Consider the following 19944-nt stretch of genomic DNA (forward strand, 5'->3'; position numbering starts at 1 on the left):
CAATCAGCGCCATTATTACAATTTTTTCAACATCTATTTTAGGTTGGCAAAAATAATGATTTGAATACGGCCTTTGAAGAACATATTAAGCAAAGATAAGGGCATTGGTTAAGTTCGAAAAACTTTGATTACGGAGTACCATAGTATGCACAGGGCTTTTTGGTTCGAAAAAGAATCTTTTAAAAAATAGACAAACGGAATTTGATCTTTGCTATTTTGTGTTTTAAGTAAAAATACGGGTTGAAACGGGGTCATGGCCACATGCAGTTTGAGCTTAGATATGTTTGTGGGTCAGAATCCTTTATCGTAAGAGGCATTTGTGGCTTGCAAACCATTGGTTTTTGAGTCCTTCTATGATGTGACTTGAACTCCTGAGTTAAGTGATACTTGTGTCTTTACTTTGCCTTTAATAGTACCAGTTTACATTTTTGCACAAATTTATAATTATTCTATCAACAAATATTGTATTGTTCTTGTCAAAAAGGCAACTGTGATGCTGTGATGCATGGAATGTTTCAATGTGACTGGTGAACCATGTTTGTTTATTTGTTATATGCTCAAAAGTGTGTATCTAATTTGAGTAAACTAAAGAAAACTTGTGTAATAATTAGCACCTGAGATTTATTATCAGGTTCTTTGTAAGAGCAAGTAGTCAATGAGCTCCGTTGTTTTGTAAAGTAGATAAATGTGTGCAACAAACAACACTAGTTGATGATAGGCAGAGAAACAGAGATGCATTTTGGTAACTATAAAGTTGTCAGCAAAAGTATTATCGTTTCACAAAAATAATGTAGTGTCTGGCATGTTGGTATTTTTCATCCCTTTAAAGGGTTTGTAAATTTTCTTCTGACCAATGTGAAATGTTTAGAAAAATTTTGTGTATTATTACAGCTGTGACATTTTAGTCTTGGTGTGATCGTCCAATTATCATTTTGTTGTGTAAATTCTATTTTTGATTGGTATAGAAGCAAGATTTATGTTAAATACCTTCCCTTGTCTGCTAAATACTCCAAATAGCTTTTGTTGAGGAACAATAATCAGACCGGATAGTCTTTATAAATCCAATATAACTAAACATCATCTATACAAAACTGACATCCTGCAAATGTTTTTTTTTTACTCAAAACTTTGTTTAATTTACTCCATGTAGCTTTGCTTGGATTTCAAGCTTTACAGAAAATTGATATAGTGGTGGTGGCTGACAACTAATTATTATTTTTAGAGCATTTGTGGCATAGACATGCCATGTACATCACAACCCATACATAAGTAGGTAAAATATTTTCAAAATTTATTTGGATTTATTTAAAATGTTAAAAAATATGCTACCTAATACTAACTTCATTGCCTAATTGCTACCTAAGTGCCGACATTTTAAATCACTGTTGTTTGCAATTAAGAAGTTATTTTTTTACAAGAAGCAATTGATAAACAGCGTCGCAATAAACACAGACAATTCAGTTCTCCAAGTAGGCGCAATAGGCATCTACAGTAACGTATATAACTTCGATTGAATCTTCTTTCCAAACCGCAGCTTTAAATTCGATCGGATACATCCCACATGTCATCAGGGCCTTGCTTACTTGATCTGTGTCGCATTGTTCGATGAATATTTCCTGGTACAAGTGATCAGCTGTAAAACAAAATGTTTACTTGAACAAAGGACCTGCTTAATAAATTTGCTGGCATTTAACAGATCAAATAAATATATAGGTATGTTGATATTTTTTATGGAGAATATCCCATGGATTTCATCTAAACTTTCTAAAAATATAAAAGCTGATTTAGATTAGGCATTATGTAGCCACCACTCTTTTCACAATTAATTGTTTACTAATGCATTTTGATACTAGCTTACAGCCTACACATACTATATATATATGTATTTTTATATCTTTTTTTTTCTTTGATAAAATGGGATAAAGGTGGCTTCATAAATAAATAAACTAAAAAACAAGTAAAAAAAAAAAAATTGTTGAAAAATTTAGTGACTATGTTTTAAACTGTGGAAAGTTTTCCAGTAGTAACACAAGTGAAAAAGCTCCTGATGTCAATTTTAAACAACCGCACAATCATTGTAAAATTTAGGCAAAAATATTCAGCACCCATGCAATAATGTGTTTAGAAATCAATATTCTGTTACCCTTTTTAATAAAATTAGGCAAGAAAAAAATACAACTTTTTATTCTGTATACCTAAGGGCAAATTTACTGAGATATTTTTTTTAACATTTGCTGAAAATTAAAGTTTCATCTTTAAACCTAAAGGCGAACTGACTGAGTAAAACCAACTGATATTTCTTAAATAAAATAAGGCTCTAACCTGCTTCGATTACAAGTTCCCGTTGTATTGTGGGGTAGCCAATCTGTGTGGCATGTGTTATTGGTTTAAGTATGGCCACTCGACGGCACGGATTGGTTGATCTTCGTTTTCTTGCTTGTCGTTTCTTTTGAATGTTGTACATCGGCGAGCACAAAAAGCTTTTTGCCAGCTTTCTTAACTTGATATTTTTCGGCGTATTTGGATTTAATAGCATGTCGCAAGCTTTCAAAGGGCTGAAGTTGGTTTCACACATACGGGTTGTCAAACTGGTGTCCTAACAAAAAAACATATTTAAAAATATACTATAATATTTTTTAATTCGGCAGTCCATCTGGATCTAAAAGTGTTTTAAAGGCCGCACATATTTGTTGTCAGGCCACTATCCTAAAATTGAAATCAGTTTTAAAACAAAATTGTTTTTTTTAGATAGATGTATTTGACTTTAATGCCATCTAAAAATTTAAATTCCAATTTCTGTAGGTAACACAGTAGAAAGGAATGGTTTATATTATCAATGATGGCAGTAGTGCTCAACCTGAGCACTAGTGTTTGTCCAAACTGCTTTATATAATAACCGACCACGTTTAATTCTGCCCTTCTAGGAAACAATCAGTAAAAAATGATTCTGACAATCTCATTTAATCCTTAAGCATTGGTTCCTAAATTGGGGTTTGTAGCTAAGTTTTACAACTTCTTTTTAGGATAATTATCGTATATTAAAAAACAAAAAAACAGAGGTAAATAATTTGCTTGAAAGGTATAAACTCCCAGGATGCTGATTTGTTGTTTTGTGTTTAGTTGAAAAGGTTCTCCCAGAGTTTATTGTTTATTTAGTGCATTTTAGGTATGCTATATTTTTGTTTAGTCTTACTGCAGACTAGTTCTTTTCTAGCCTTTCTTGCAAATCCAGTTAGTTTGCGATGACTTTTGGCCGTAATCGTTCATCAAAAAGCGGCTTCAGAAGGGCTAGATCACAGTTGTGGACACATATTTGTCTGTATCTTTTTAAGAAAAAAGTTTAACTTACAATTATTGCGGGCACTGGTTTCAACATTTCTGTTTCGTTTGTAAAAAGGTTGATTTCTGTTTCGGTGTAAACCGGTGGAACTCTCATTGAAGGAAACTGCAAACAAATAAGTAAATGTGCCATGCAAGCAATTTTATACTGTACGTAACATATAGGTAAAATGTGTGTTCTTGTTGTCAGTCAGTTAGACCACAAAACATACACAATGTGTATAATATTGATATATAAGGGCTGTACAACAATATCAGATCTTAAACGATTGCGATACCAACAAAGTATTAAAAGTTGTTCAATAACAATTTAGTATCGGTGCCAACACGATGGCAAATTTGATTTTTTATTATAGTCATGTTTTGTGATTTTGCTATTTAAATGTAAATTCCTGAAAAAATATTACCATAAAAATTAAAAATAAATACTCTACTGAACACAAAAGAAATTTTTTTGTAAAACACTGAAAATAATTACTGTTGAACAATGCATAAATTTTTTTATTTGAACATCACAATGACATCATCAATTTAGTATTGAATCAGATTACCACACTTTTGACACAAAATATCAGTTATCACAATAAAATATCTAACATCAGCCATCCCTATGTATATATTTTAATATAGGTTTAAACAAGCCTGAGTACATTTAGTTTATATCACTGTTTAGTATTTATTAGTTATCATTTATGTTTATGACATTTATAAATACTTTTTATAAATACAAAGTAACTGTAACTTACAACTATATCTCCATCTTGAATTTGTTTATTCATCCAGCGAAGTGTTCTTGATGTGTTAGGAAAGAACTGGCAATAAATACAAAGACTTTTGGTGAAACTGAAATAGGTTTAATGAATTTACCAACAATAGTCAGACATTAACTCCCGAGGCCAGTTTTTTTGCCCTAAAAAGCTAGGTTAGTTGGATTAATGCGATTTTAAAAAAAATGTATGAAACTAAATATTTTTTGTCATTAAAACACAGTCTGCATTCAAAACGATTTAATTAAGTTAATGTGGCAATTTCGGAAAAGTTTAAAGGATAAAAGTGCACCGTTATATTCAGCTTTTGTTTTTTGATTCTCTAGCTTCTGTATCTATTATAATCTTCATTTTTGCTTCACTCAAAATAATCCAGTATACCGAATTTTATATTACCGATGATTTAACTCATTTGTGTTTTTAATTTTTCTGGCAGTGAGATTCTGAATTAAAAGGGTAAAGTACTTATATTTTGCGCATAACAAGAACACAAGTTTTTTTTTGGTTGCATTAATAATGTCAGATTGTACTTAAACAAATGCCCTTTTTGAGTTTAAAAAAAAGAAACTATTATACATATGTAAAGAGGATTGTTTGTTTTTTAGCTGAAGTGATAAGATAGCGAATTTATCAAAAGCCATGCAATGAGCTTCCTAGCTCAACACATCTCAAAACAAACATTTTAAAAACATTTTAACCTGTAGTGCACAAAGGAAATGTTGAGAACACTTTCAACAAAACAAGTCAATTATCCCTTATTACACAATAGCGCAATAAAAGAAATTATTTGTCAATAGTTCTTACAATAGTGTCCATGTAAGTCTTATGTATTTGAATGCATGACTATTTGTAATACCGATAGGCATTTCTCAAAATACAAAAATGGATTTACTTACAATATACATGGGATCTTGTGTTAGCCTTCCCTTTTCATCTTGTAACCATGTGACCAATTCTGGTTTTCTTCTATTTTTAAACTGCAACAATGTGTTGGGAACTATTTGTCTAACTTCAATTTTAGTGAATTATTAATTTAAACAAAGAAAGTTTTTTTTTCCAAATTTTGATTTAAGAATTTAGAAAACATCAACTTTAATTTCGATTGATAGTATTTGCCTAATTTTAAATCTGTGAATCAGATGGCACTGTTGATTCAAAAGTTGCTTTAAACATTCAACATTACAATGCAATTTATTGTTTAACATGTGATTCTCATTATCAGTTAAGACCAATTGCTACCAACCCCCGTAACTTACAAATCTTTGAGGGTAACGATTTGGCCTTGACACCAAGTTTGCCACCAAAGTTTGTAGGTTGTCCATCAGTTGTGAAACACTCGGCAGTGAAGATTTTTGGGGTGGGATCTAACAAGAAACACAGTTTAATGATGTTTTAAATTTGGGTCCAATTTGTGATGTACCCATCGCTCTGAAGTTCCTTGTACTAACAGAACGTCGCCAGCATTGGCGTCATGATTGTTTCTCAACTCTTCCCCTAGCTAAGTTGGTAGAGTGACGGTCCCGGTATGGCCGGACCGGAGGTCATGAGTTCGAACCTCACTGCAAGCTAGTTGTTTTTCTAGCATGCCTTGCATCTTGCTGAGTTTGCAATTTTGTGGTATTAGTGACTAACTAATACCAAACTGTTATACAAAAGCTAACTATGAAACTTGAAAAATCCAAGTTAGCTTGTTAAGGTGTTTTGCGATAAATATATTCAGCTGCTACAAGCATCATCACTATGTACACACAACACAATATAAGCCAAATTTTTCACAACTAAAAAAAAACTTAAACCACTGTCCTAGATTAGTTTGTTATATATCATTGATGTGCAAACAGAATGGTTTATTTTTCACCATTCAGATTCAGGCAGATTTTTTTCTAAAAATAAATTCTGCTCAACACAACATTGTAGACATTTTTTCCTATTAACCAATATTCAAAATCAAAATAATATGGCTTTTACTATTAATAGAAAATGCAAGTATTAAAATATAATTGTGAATTGCCTAAAATGGTATAGGTAAAGTTTTATGAAACTAAAACTGTTTCCGTTTATTCTAGGAAAATTAGCATTTTTACCTACTTAGTCACATACACTTTTCTGATTTAAGGCAAGAATTTTTTTGCTTTATTTTTTGTTTGTTGGAGATGCTTTACCACTAAAATGTTTCTTTTGTATTGGTAATATTGTATTACTTACTGCATTTCCTATTGGAGTCCACCATTTGTCTTCCAGAGCCCAGTCAAGCATATTTGTTGTGTTTTGTTGTAACTGCATATATTTAAAGCAGTACTTGAAATTTCTCGACTGCAGCAGTTTACATGGTGTCATTTATAAAGATTTGTTTTGTCTAAAAAGATCATTACCAAAGCAATGAGACCATATCTGAAGCAATAAATTATAATTCTATAATATGAGAAATCGTTGACAGCAGAGGTTTGTGCTTACATTTGCTGTTTTTGTTTTAATTGTTTTAGTCTCTTTTTTCAAATTCCGGGGAGTTTATTGTTTGAAATATTTAAAGTTGCAGTCAGGAGTGAATATTCACAAAACAAGATAAAATTTTAAAATACATATACAGAGTTATATTGTTGGACTTGTATAACTCATATTTTAACTTGTTTGTGTTACTGTTTCATTAAGAGTTTAGTTTAAACTTACAAAAAAAAAGTTTAGGGTTTAGGGAAAGATGCTTCTGACGCCAAGGCTTTGTTTTTATACTTACCGTTTAGGAAAAAGGTTGAGAGGCACTGGGTTACAATTTTGTCAAAATGAAACATGTTATTTCTAAATTACCTACCATTTAAAAAAAAATGTAAAATTCATAGACAGTTAAATTTAGGCTTTACTGGTGAAAATAGATAACTTTATAGAGATCCTTACTTACTCTATAGTTGTTTGTGTTGGAAATGTCAGGTGTTACTTACCACAAATAATGGATTTTGTATCAATTCATCTTTTTCTTCTTTTATCCATCGACGAATCAGTTCTGGTCCGTTCCAATTGAACTACAGCAATATACAAATTACAACTTCGGCCAGTTTATAAATACCATGTGAAGAATATTCGACAACGGTCATTGTAAACAAGAAAATCTTCATTAGTACTCATTAATTTCACTTACCTTTCTTTTGTAAATCTGACAAGCAGGTTTTTTGAGGTTTGGCCGCTAAGGGATTACAACTTATTATCTTAATGCTAATTCTATGGTATAGTTATGAAAGTAAGCTATAAATTGAGATGCCAAAGGAGAAATTTGAAAGACCATTTCAGTCCCTAAAACCGTTTACAAAACCTGATGACAAGCTATACAAACTTCTATGCTATGTTTAGTTATTAACTTACAACATAGTTTGGTAATTTTTTTCTTATGAGTTGTTTTTGTCCCCAAGCAAAGCGTTCCGACGTGTTCATCGCAATAGTTTCCTGCCACAAATATTAGTTGATTTCAATGCAATTTCTTGATTTGATCATTTTTTACACAAGCTTGTGGTTGACCCACTGACCAAACACAAACAAACTACAACAATTAGACGTAGTAAGAACATCAAAGCCCCTACAGACATTTGTAGCATATTGAGCGTTTCGCATAAATCTTAAGATAATGCCTGGAGTTTAATGTAGTAAGTGTATCAAAGCCCATGCAGAAGTAGGTAGCATTTTGAACGTTTCGAATAACTCTCAATGTTAAAATGAACAACGGTCTAGTCGAAACGTTCAAAATGCAAGCTACTTCTGTATGGGCTTTAAAATTCTTACTATGTCCTACTACAACCTCTTAACAATTTTGCTCTGAAGAACTAGCATACTGCAATACTGCATATGTTGAAAGCATTGCTATTACAGGCTAAATTACTTAATTTGGCAAATTTATTAGGTTGTAAATACTCCTACATTAAATGTTGCGTTTTTTATTTCCTTATGTTTGTTTTCTCCCAAAATTATTTTCTTGTACCAAACACAGCAATATTAACTCAAGGCTACACTGCAGGTTTCATGTGTACATAAAGATATACATAGATATTTACAAATGTGACCTAGCCCCTTATAAAATCACACTAGCTAACGATAATGACTTATGTATCAAAGTACAAAGGGAGCATTCAAGTTATTAACCAAACTAGTCAATCTTCTTGGATTTTTGTTGCAGTCCAGGCTATATAAGACAAGATAAGGGTTAGGGTAATAAATAATTTTAGGTAATAAATAGCCAGTGGTGATGTTTAAACTCATGACTGAACCAACAGAGCTGAACATGCTGAATGCTAAACCAAGCCAGCTACTGACACATTTAAGCATACATCTGTATCAAAACAAACAAACAATTGTGATCTTGGCTCTTCAGAAGTCAGCCTTTTGATCAATTATAACAGAAATTCATCATGATATAAGGGCAAGGCCAGCAATGTTGTCCTACAACCTATTCATATGTAAGTAAGGCATACAGTAACTTATTAAACCACCGGAACATTGTTTTTTCAACTTACACTGAAAGGTCGAGGGTTACGCAGGCCAGTTGTGTTCTTCAGCCATCTTGTAAGATCCCGTGGCGGAAATGGTTTCTAATAATTAAAAACACATTTTACTTAATGAGCAAGCTGAAATTCTATATTATGCTCTTGCAAACAAATACTATTTAAGAACAAACCAGAGTTTCTCAACTTTATCCCTCGCAGTGTACTTTTTTTAGGAGGGGGGCACAAGCATACAGTAATTTTACGATTATTTTGCTAAACTCAAATTTGTTGTTCTCATTTTGACTTTAAAAATGCATTTGTTTATGCATTTTTTAAAACACAAGCATGAGGGCTACAGATTGTTGAGAACCTATGGAAGAGGGCTGATGAAATATTGCTTGTATTGAAATTTAACTTAATCTAATTTACTTGAAAAAAATTCAAAAACAAAAAAATTCCAAAAAAATAAAAATTTTAAATAAAACTCAAAGCATTTTTTAGAAATAAAACTACCTAAAGCATGTTGTTTCTGCAAAACATTTGCCCTTATAATGACCTCTGTGAAAGTTACTTTTATGCATAATAAAATTTGTTCCTTTTTTTAAGTTGAAAAAATTATTTTTAATCGAGTGTAAATACATTAAAAGTTTAAAAAAATTCATACTGTTAACTTACCATACTGGTGGGTACTTCTCTCCATCTTTCTAAAAATCCTAGGAGAGAAATGAGCATTGATGAATTCAAGTTGTCCGTAAAATACCCATAGTCGGTTTGATTTGCAGTTTGACCCGTGCAAATTCCACCAATGATCAACAATACAACAAACCGTAGCATTTTCCTAAAAATATATATATATATGTTTGTAATTTTTCTGGCACACTGTTTTGAGAACAAAAAAGTTGTTTTTTTGATTGTTGTAGTTACATAGCATATCTAGTAAATAATTTTAGGCAAATAAATTCAATTTTTTATTGTCAAAAACTTGAATAGTTTTAAAAAGAAATAAAATATATTTTTATTATATATGTTACTTGGTATGACACAAATCAAACACAAAAGGATGAATGAGACTTGCCTAACCTTTTTTTACTTATAATATAGTCAAAGGTGGCTTAAGAGGCCATAATTGCTATAAGGACATATAACAGAGTTTTGAAACTGCTTGTAGTAAACCAAGTCTGAGAAGATTTTATTTTGTTGCTAATTGGCATTCTTCGAGTCAATATTTTAAGTACTCTCCTTTATAAAATTGTCACTGTGCATTAGCCATTTATATAATTTCCTTACCATCCTAAAATACTTTATTTAGAAAATAATTCAACAAAATTTACCTTTATATGATCTATTTAAATAGATTTTTTGCCTTCACAATGCCATATGCCATTGGCTTTCTTGTGCTATATAGGCTTCTTGTTGCCCTAGGCAAGGATTACTACTTAATCTGCTTTTTTCTGACATATAAGTTTACTATTTATATATATTTATTTATAGATTTCTTTCTGATACAATGCTTTACTAAACTTTATAACAATATTGCAATTACAAGTTTTGACAAAACCGATAGAACAAAACTTGCACTGGTTTTAACACTTTTTTATAGAATAACACAAGATTAATACAAATACAAGAAGTTGAATTTACTGGTTGACAGCATTGTGTAATTTATTGCAAGTTATGCACTCAATAACTTTAAAAGACTTGTTAAACTATCGTGAAACTTGCAAAGAGAATTTTGATTTGGTATTCAATGTACATTCGTAAAAAGCTATTTTTGGAAACTTTACAAGGATAAATTTACAATTGTGCAAAAAATAATACATCAAAATCTTAAAATGTTACAATTTTGTGTAGGGAATAAATGTATCATGTCACCATGACCCTTAACTATGTTTTACATTTACTTTTAATGAAAACCCACCATCTCACAAGTTTCAATTTTTAGGAGTGTGACAAAGCAGTTTTAGGTATTCTCTGAATGTATGTTTAAGATAACTGTTAACCATTTGAAAGTTTTATAGTTCCTGGAGTTTTTTGTTAAGGTATTTTATGTATCTGTAAAGCTATTTTTGTAATGGATGCCAATATACTTGTGTACACTATGCACGGATCTGTAATGTAGCTTGACGGTGAATACTTTTTTTATGTGTTTTTTAAGAGAAAAAAAGCATCGCAATTACAAATATACAAGCTTTAAAATAAAAAGACAAAAAAAAGCATTTCTTTAAATATAATTATAGTCAGCAGCAAGTTATGATTTTAAATATGCACAGTAAGCATTGACTGTCACATAAATAACATCAGGATCAGGGCTGGAGTTCCACACGGCAGCTTTGAATACGATCGGATGCATTGTGCAACTCATGCTTGGGTAGTTTGGTTGGTTCGTGTCACATTTTTCAAGGAAAATCTTCTGATACAGGTGGTCACCTAAAAAAATCTTTACCTTAATTCTTACATATGCCTCCAATGCTCTGTTAAGTTTCTGTAAAGCACCATGGTCTTATTACTTTTTGCTGGCATAAATTTTCTTCCCAAGTTTTTATGAAGTTGAATGGACTTATATAAAACTACAGTTCTACAAACGTAGGAATAGTCAATTCAGTTAGAAAAGTTAGGCCTGCTAGGGTTTAAAAATAATTATACATACCAGTATAACTATTTATTGCCAATAATCGATACCAAATAAGTAAATATATGCCCCATCCCCTTACTCTCCCACTTGGCTTTAGAATTGTATTTTTCGTAATGGAAACACTGAAGCAAAAAAGAAGCACATCGGACAATCTATCATTTTACATTTCGTGCAATAAAAAGAATCTAAACTATCCCTTTAAATTGTCTAATCTCAAATATCACTTTATTTTTTAAGTTAAACAAAACATTAAAGAAATTGAAAAGCGAACAATCACAATGTGTTTACTACCATACTTGTGTGGGAATACTAAATTGTTGAAAATGAAAATATGTTTTGAAAATGGAATACTAAATTGTTGAAAATATTTTTATGGATTGCCAAAAAAATTAATTATTGCCTGCTAAACAAAAGGCTAAAAAAATTGTGTTTTGCCCCCCCCAAAAAATTGTGCGCATTTGCTTTTAATTTTTTTTTTTTTGCTATACTTACCTTTACAAACTATGATTAAGTTTTTAAATACCTACTTGGTACAATGACCAGTTGTCTCTCAACGCCAGGCTTTCCCCATTCTTCTGCCTTGATAATAGGCGTTTCTACGGCTGAGAGTCTGCAAGGGTTATCGCTTCGTTTGGTGCGCTTCGGAAAATCTGTTAGAGATTGTTTTCCGTCCCATTTGTAAAATTCAGGACACAAAACCTTTTTTGCTCTTTTTCTCCAAATCCTACTAAGTCTTGACTTGGGTCTTAGAAGAATTTCGCAAGCTCTTAAAGGTCTGAATCTCGACAATCTGCACATTTTTTTTGTCAACGGTCTGTTCTGAAATTTATAAAAATAACTTTTTTAAAATGTTCGCAAAACCTCAATATAATTTTAAGCATATATTGTAAAACCACTACAGTGAGCGACCAAAAGTCAAACGTCTCATTTTTAGGACACAACCCATAGGTTGAGAAACACTGAATTTGTTTTCAAGAAATTAATAGGTTTTGTTGCATGACTTCTTCCGGAATTAAGCAAGTATTGATACAAGACTTTTAATTGCCTATTTCAATTAAATTAAAGATGGTAATCTAAAATATTAACCAAACAAATCGAAACTCAGAGACAATGATATGACCTGTAATTTTTTTGACCTGTTTTAATTTTAACATTAAAGTTTTAAATATAAAATTGCTCACATTATATATTAATATGCTCATTACAATTTCAACACATTTCTTCAACATTTATTTAGATTATTCTCTACATTTATTCTGTTTATCTAGCGACATAAAGTTTATCTAGTGTAGCAAGCAGCATATCACATTAAAAAGAAAAAAAATATGTTAAACTGATCTTACAAAGTTTTTTTTATACCACATAACTTACAATGTAACTTGGAACGTTTTTCAACCATGGCCCGGAAGGGAAAAACAAACCCAGTGTGTGATTCGGGTTTTCAGAGTTTTCAAATGGACTTGGCGTTGGAGGTCTGAATGGGAAAGCAGGGGCAAAACCTTCACCTGTATCGTTGAAATAAGGAACTTGACCCAAACAGACGTTGCTGATTCGCAAACACACAAGAATCAAAAGAAGTGCCCTGAAAATCAATATTTCATTTGAATATTTTTGAAGTCAGTTGAAAGTTATCACTTAGAAATATTGACCACAAAACTATACACATCTTGTATGGTCCGAGGTCGTGAGTTTGAACCTCACTGCAAGCTAGTTGCAAATGACTATACTTTGATAATAAATTGCAAAGGCAAAAAGGTCGAGTAGATCGACAGCATCTTGATTAAGACGTTTCGATACGAGCTAGTATCATCTTCAGTTAATGTCGATTTACTCAACTTTTTTGACTTTGCAATTTATTATCAAGCTACATTACAGATCCGTGCATAGTGTACTCAACTATACTTTCTTTTAAACATTTTTCAAAGGTTTAAATACATAACACAACAGATTTGTCATATCCTAACAAGGTGTCTCATTCTCCGCATGCATTAAACAGAACTTAGAAATTTTTACAATATTTTCTCACCTTCCCTCCATCCTTGTGAAAATCTCTTCACAATACAATGTTGTCCGAAATTTTATCTACTTAAGAATGCTGTAAATTGCCTGAGGTGTCTTTACTGAACTTATGTTTAGCCTTTTTCGATTTCTAAATGTCAAGTAGGAAATTCAGCGTCTATTTTTGTTTCTTTTATAGTTTCGAGTTGGAATTCGCCTACAGGCTATTGCGCCTTCGATTTTTGATCATTTCAATGATAATTTAGGAGCCTAATAGCGGGAGGTTGTAGCTGGACGTAGTAAGAATATCAAAGCCCATACAGAAGTTGCATTCTAACGTTTCAAATAATTACAAATTCATGTTGTTGAAAGTGAAATGATGCCTACTTCTGTACTAGCTTTGATATTCTTATGACGACTGTTAATTATCATTCGACTTCTTTCTATTTCTAAAATGTAAAGCTAGATTTGTGCCTGTACTTTGGTACATAGCTTTGGTACCATTTTACTAAAAGGCAGTTGTTGTTTTATTCCGAATTTTGCCTAATTCAAGCAATATTTATGTTTTTCTATCGGTTCATCTTTTCTACTGGTTTTATGAAATGCGTATACATTTTATAGAAAACCCTTTTTGACAATATTTTTGAAGTAGAAACATCTTAAAAGCGTAACTATACAAATATAAATATATCATATTTGCATTTGTGAAAAACACATTACATTCTTATACTGAATCCCCGTTTTTGTTTCAGTTTTAAATATATTTTTTTCAATATTTTGATCAAATATCAAGTAAAGCCTTCTTACGAGCTTTATTATACAAAAACAAATATATCCAATTTGCGTTTTGGTAAAAATAACACCAACTTCTCTAATAGCTTAATATTTAATGTTCAGATATTATTTCCAGTAAGTTTGAAAAAAAAACACAGTTTGGTTCAAGAATCGTAAGCATTTATTTTCAAACACACAAAAATCACAAAAGAAATCGCGAGTGGAACAACTGATTTAGCCCGATTGCGACAGGTATGCGCAGTAGGCGTCGGTCAGCACATTTATCACTTCAATCGTGTTGTTCACATCCCTCCAAACTGCAGCCTTGATTTGTATGGGATGCATGCTGCACTGGAGAGCCGGGTGTGGTGCTGGCTGGTTTGTGTCGCAATCCTCCACGAATATCGTCTGGTAAAGGTGGTCGGCTGCAAACAGAAATTAATAAATCGATCTTTGGAGCATTTATTGGTTGGGGGTTGTAGTTAGACGTTGAATTGACATCAAAGCCCGTCTAAAAGTAGGTAGCATTTTTTGTCAAACATTTTAAAGAAGAAAACTTTCTTTTGGATCGCAAAGTATGGCTTGAGTGCACAAATTAATTTGGGTATTATCGTATTAGCACTGATAGCTGCTTGCACATTAGAAAGCCTATTTATCTTGATGTTTTTTTTGTAATATTTTTTCTAAGTTGCAAAAATCTGGCTGTATATTACACAAATTGTATTATCTGAACCCTATCGATACTATAACCTTTGGTTATCGGATGTTATTGGTGTACAGATTAATATCGCGATGGATCGTCACCGATGCTACCTTAATATCGGTACTCTAACCTTATCGGCGGCCGATCGAATATTATCGTCCACCCCGACTCCACAACCTCAAAACGTTTTACTGTCTTTGATATTGTTGCAATATTTAAAAAAATATACCTGTAATACACAAATTAATTTATCTGACCGCTTCTGCTGCCACCTTAATATCAATACTTTAGCCCTTGCGTATAGGCGCCCCGATCATGTAAAATATTATTAATGTACAAATTAATTTCGTGTTGGATCGGCACCGATATCACCTTAGTATCGATACTTGGGTATCCAATGTCCGGTCCAAAATTATCCACAACTAAACACTCTTTGTGACAGATCTACTGAATTGGAAAATAAGTTATATTTAGCGTAACCGTCATCAAACGTTTAATTTGTACTTGTGTCATAGCTGTTGCGTATGATGTGGTTCACTTTCCACACGCTTGTTAAACCACAAAATTATTTCGCAAACCTATTGAAAAGCGCTTCAAAGGTGCTCGTGTAGGTTGAACTGCTTAAATTCCCTTCTCGCGTTGGAACCATTTCACTCACCTTCGTCGATCACGAGTTCTCGTCTAACTCCGGGTTTTCCGACTTCCTCTGCCCAAATAATTGCCTTCTCCACGGCAGCTCTTCTACACTGGTTCACCTTACTTCCGAACACTGAGCGTCTGTTGAACTCAACATCCTCTCCACCACCTCTACCCGTTCCTTTCTTCGCAGGCCTCCATCTGTGCTGGCTGGCACACAAGTACTTGCGGCTTTCCCGCTTCTCAAAGCTGCTTGTGCTTTTGCTGGGGAATAGCATGCTTTGGCACGCGCGTAAGGGACGGAAGTTGGGCAACCTGCATGTGGCGGGGGTTAGGGGTTCCGACTGCGAGAAGAAAAAAGCATCAGGGGTTTAATATTTTTATTGTTCTGCTTAGAATGACTATCGAAGCCCCTACAGAAGTAGACAGGACTTTGTGGACGTTTTGAATAAATCTTAAGATATTGGATCTTGAGGTTGTAGTTAGACGTAGAATGAAGATCATTTAGAAGTAAGTACAGTAGCATTTTGAACGTTTGGAATAAATCTTAAAATAATTTTTGCCCCTTATTTACGAAGGCCTGTTAGGGGAGAAATCCCGTATTATGACGATGGTGCTCATCGATTGAAGAACCTTTTAATAAATATATTTTCGGCGCATTTTAAAATTTAATTAAAGCGAAAATTTTAAGTTTAGTGGTCATTGCAGGACAATACAGAATGGAAGCATAAAACGCCGATTTCTCAGTAACCTTACAATTTAGTTCTGAAAATGTCATTTTCAAGCGTTTTGCTCGTGTAGTACCACCATCGTTAAAATCAACTCAATGATGATTAAAGTATTTCCGAAACTGACTTTTGTTTATGATTATTCGCCATGGGTTTCTATTTTTGTCCATTAAGCTGTAATGGAATTTTATTCGAGTACCAACGAGACTCCCTTAAACCGATTGGTATAAGTTACTTAGATATCAATAAAAAGCTTTTAAGAAAGCGATAAAATTTGTAATGTTTTGAGATTATTACTTCTAATATTTTCATCATATTGCTATACAAAACAAAAGTCATGCGCTGATCTGCTGTTTGGGTTAAAATTTTGAAAAACTACCCATTTTATTGATACTTAAAATTTCAACTATGAAGTCTATTTTGAAAAATGCACATCACGATATTTGATGTGATACGTTGCGGAGCGTTAGTTCGTCTTTACACGTGGATTTGTTTTGAGGCTGTAGTTAATAAATATCAAAGCTTATTGCGAAGAAGGCTGTACAGGAGTGGTTCTTTTTCAGCCGCGCCCCCCTTTGGAAATTTTTACATGCCTTGCGCCCCCCTATGAAAATACTTCAACATTTTGCAATTAAATATCACTAAGAAAATGAAAAACAGTGAAGGGTGTTGTTGGTAGCGCAAAGCGCGAAAAATTTTGAGTTTTATTTGGTCGAATTGGCTAAACTGCAATCGAAGAGGCGTTTCGCATTGGGCACACAACAAATTGCGCGAGCTCGACACATTGATTTTATCGAGCTGATTTTGACGAACGTGTTGTGAGGGCATTTACTCCACAGTTGTTAGAGTTATGATGTCGAGCGCAAAAAATGTCAAGCGCAAATATTAAACAATGCGTTATCGTGTTGCAAAAGATGTAACGACACTCAATACAGCGGCAATATTGCAAAAACAATATAGTTTCGCGCAAAAAAAGTTCGACTCCCGCTGTTGCTAGACTTTTATCATTTTTCGTATCATTTTTTTTTTTTTAGCCTGTTTCCATCTATAAAATATGGATGAAAACTAGTCCGAAAGGGCGATAGCTTTTATCGGTTATCTATAAGTTGATTTTCTTAAAAGGAATTAGAAGATTCGCGCGGAGCGCGAAACATTTTTTCAGTTTTAATGTTAAAGTTGGCAAAAAAACAGAGTTTGTATGTAGGAATTATGCCTAACCCAAAGGAAACCATTAAATCACTGCAAAAAGTTAAAATATTAAAGTCGAGCTCGCGCCCCCCTTAGAATTGCTTGGTACAAATTCATAAAACAATCGAATAAATTTATGTTTATATTTAGCATCTTTTGATATTGATTCTATGTCTAACTACAACCTCCATCCAATATGATTTAAATTTCGCACTAAACTTATCCTGCATTCCATCTTAAAGACGTGCATTTTTGTACCGCTACGAACAATTATATCAGACTAGTTAGAATGCTTATCAAAGCCCATGAGAAGTAGGCAGCATTTTGCGAGCGTTTCGATTAAATCTTAAGATAATGACTGGAGGTTGTTGTTATACGTAGAATGAATATATAAGCCCATACAGAAGCATGTTGTAACATTTTGAAGGCTTTGAAGAAATCTTTGTTGATTTTCGCTATATTATGATATTCAATCTTCGTCTAAGTACAATTTCCAGCCAATATGCTCCTAATCTTATTCTACAATCCAACTTAAACGTGCATATTTACAATGTGCTGTGGCGCCAATCTCAATTCCCACTTCGGTTCTTCCTCATACCAATGCCAGGGAAGTGCATATGTCGGGTTGGCTGGAGGAGGCCTTGTGGTGGTTTCCCTCGATGGGGTCCTCGGGGTGGTGTAGTAGGGGTGGTTGTAGTAGAGGTTGGCCAAATACAACCGGGGGTTAATGGTAGCGAGGGAAGGGTCTTGTGTGGGGATCTCGAACCGTCCAACGTTGAAAGGTTGGCTTGTTGTTCTTGTGGCTGTTGCAGCTGTGTTTCTCCTCTGGTACCATGCACACTGGATTGAAGCGATGAAAGACAGTAGCACAATGGCCTGAAGGGTCGTCCTGCTAAAACACATTCGGGATTGTGAAGCTTACTCGAGCTGGCTCTATATTATAGTCCTCGTGGTTTTCACTTTCAGTTGACTTTAGTCGTTGTTAGATTATGAAAAATGTCCATTTTCGTTTCATTTGTTTGTACTCTAATCTTTTAGGAAAGCAAGTGTTTTTCTTGTAGCGAACCGAATGTGTAAAATAAGAAGATGCCATCTCGCACTTACACGTAAATGACAATGACTTCAAATGGGAGCAAATATTAGTCTTTTCCGTCTTGGTCAAAATCAGGCATAAATAAGTTCCGAGCAAAAAAAAATATATATATATATTTAATGACTGACTTTAACCAATACACTTTTGACCAATTCTTGTTGCTTAAATATTTTTGAGTACCCCTTTATATTTGCACTCTTTCCTTTTGTATTCTCACGCTAAAAATCACCTCCAACCGTCAACAGCTACAACTTATTTTTAGAGATTAAGAGATAACATCTTCCTCTAATTTTAATTAAATCGAACCAATGTGATATTACTTTTGAAGAAATGCATCTTAACTTTTGATAGCAAGTCAATGAAAGATGCACACACGATGTTACGGTATGACCGGAGGTCCTGAGTTCGAACCTCACCACAGGCAAATTGTTTTCCAGCCGGCCCTGCTTGCATCATTGATCGAGTCTGCGATGGATTTCGGTGTATTATCGGTAGCAAGTTACAAACGACCGCCTAGGCTTTTGTGACCCAGCTTGATCAACTGTATCAAAACACGTGCTAAAAGTTGATCAAAACAAAATTGTTCACCGCTAAAAACTAGCCCACTTTTCTCAAATCACTTCGGCTTTAAACTAATGCTCTTACAAACTTACAAATCATGTTAGAAAGAAGTATTAAAAATGGCGTAATTCATGGACATTGCATTCCTTTCTTCTAGAGCAGTGGTTCTCAGCCTTTTTAGCTTACGGACCGGTAAAATTTCAAAACAAGTTTTGCGGACCTGTGGACCTTCAAAAATCAAAATCAACCCAAAATGTAATTGCGACAAAATATGCAACTTAAAAGTAAAGAATGGAAACGTCAATTTAATAAGCAATTTGCTTCGGTCTGTGTGATGTCATACGTGTTTTACGTGGTTCATTGAAGTTTTCCACCTCCAACTGGTTTTAAAGATTTAAGAGCCTACTACAACACTTGCACCATTGTGACGAACAATAAAAGCCAAAGTAGACCATAACTCTATGTTGCGTCACAATGCAGCAAATTCTACATTTGATGGACAAGCTTTTAACATCTTGCATTCTGCAACTAAGATATCAAATTGTAATGTATTTGGCGGACCGGCAGGAAAGTTTGCAATTGCATCACCTGCAATTGCAGTCTTTTTTGCATCACATACACACAACAAAAGTAAATTAATCCCTTCAATGACTTACCTCACTGTCATTTTTACAGCTTTGTGTCCTGCAGTAGCAAGCAGCATTTTGTCAGGCGCTTTATAATGTGTTTAACCGCCCGAGGCTGCAAACAGCATAATGCCATATTTTGGTCCGAACTATTACTTTCATTTCTTCGCTCGACATTTTCTCTAAATTGGTTCCGTCCATTTATAGTCTAAGTACCCTTGTCTGCCGTAATGTGTTGACAATCCACAGATTAATTTGTTTTATAATTAGAATGGCACTGAACATGAACCGAACCATTGCGCGTCTTATTCTTGTCCAAACAGGGCGTGCCAGGGTTTAGTTCCGCGGAGAAATTACGACATCACATGTTCCTATGTCGACATAAAATGTTGTAATTCCAACGAGGAGGCGTATCCTTAATCACTAAGTGAAATTT

The 19944-nt window shown here is 33.5% G+C and overlaps 3 protein-coding genes across 3 annotated transcripts in view; 1 reads left to right on the forward strand and 2 right to left on the reverse strand.

Annotated features, from left to right (window-relative positions):
- LOC146166484 (AP-3 complex subunit beta-2-like) overlaps nt 1-19944 on the forward strand; it is a 63584-nt gene that overhangs the window by 5561 nt on the left and 38079 nt on the right. The window lies entirely within an intron of this gene.
- LOC146166485 (uncharacterized) lies at nt 1458-13248 on the reverse strand. Its single transcript, XM_083389252.1, has 10 exons — nt 13228-13248; nt 12573-12783; nt 11729-12020; nt 10857-10996; nt 5363-5470; nt 5003-5083; nt 4086-4151; nt 3350-3445; nt 2323-2596; nt 1458-1633 (listed from the first exon to the last, which is right to left on the reverse strand). Exons 1-10 carry the CDS (start codon nt 13236-13238, stop codon nt 1458-1460), a joined length of 1455 nt encoding a protein of 484 aa, XP_083245378.1. The 5' UTR covers nt 13239-13248.
- On the reverse strand, nt 14145-18131 carry LOC146166486 (uncharacterized). The gene is made up of 3 exons (XM_083391047.1): nt 17778-18131; nt 15335-15656; nt 14145-14398 (listed from the first exon to the last, which is right to left on the reverse strand). Exons 1-3 carry the CDS (start codon nt 18129-18131, stop codon nt 14208-14210), a joined length of 867 nt encoding a protein of 288 aa, XP_083247173.1. The 3' UTR covers nt 14145-14207.

The sequence above is a fragment of the Ascidiella aspersa genome, chromosome 1, assembly GCF_963924565.1.
Source record: "Ascidiella aspersa chromosome 1, kaAscAspe10.2, whole genome shotgun sequence".
Taxonomy (NCBI): domain Eukaryota; kingdom Metazoa; phylum Chordata; class Ascidiacea; order Phlebobranchia; family Ascidiidae; genus Ascidiella; species Ascidiella aspersa.

Bases quoted from the DNA above. Each gene is read 5' to 3' on its own strand.
- LOC146166485 (XM_083389252.1), bottom strand. The intron at 5,084-5,362 runs GTAAGTTACGGG...ACATTGTTGCAG, and splicing joins ATCGTTACCCTCAAAGATTT to TTTAAAAATAGAAGAAAACC. The intron at 1,634-2,322 runs GTTAGAGCCTTA...TTTGTTTTACAG, and splicing joins GGAACTTGTAATCGAAGCAG to CTGATCACTTGTACCAGGAA.
- LOC146166486 (XM_083391047.1), bottom strand. From the start codon at position 18,131: ATGTGTTTTAGCAGGACGACCCTTCAGGCCATTGTGCTACTGTCTTTC. The intron at 15,657-17,777 runs GTAAATATGCAC...TTCTTCTCGCAG, and splicing joins GATTGGCGCCACAGCACATT to TCGGAACCCCTAACCCCCGC. The intron at 14,399-15,334 runs GTGAGTGAAATG...TTCTGTTTGCAG, and splicing joins AGAACTCGTGATCGACGAAG to CCGACCACCTTTACCAGACG.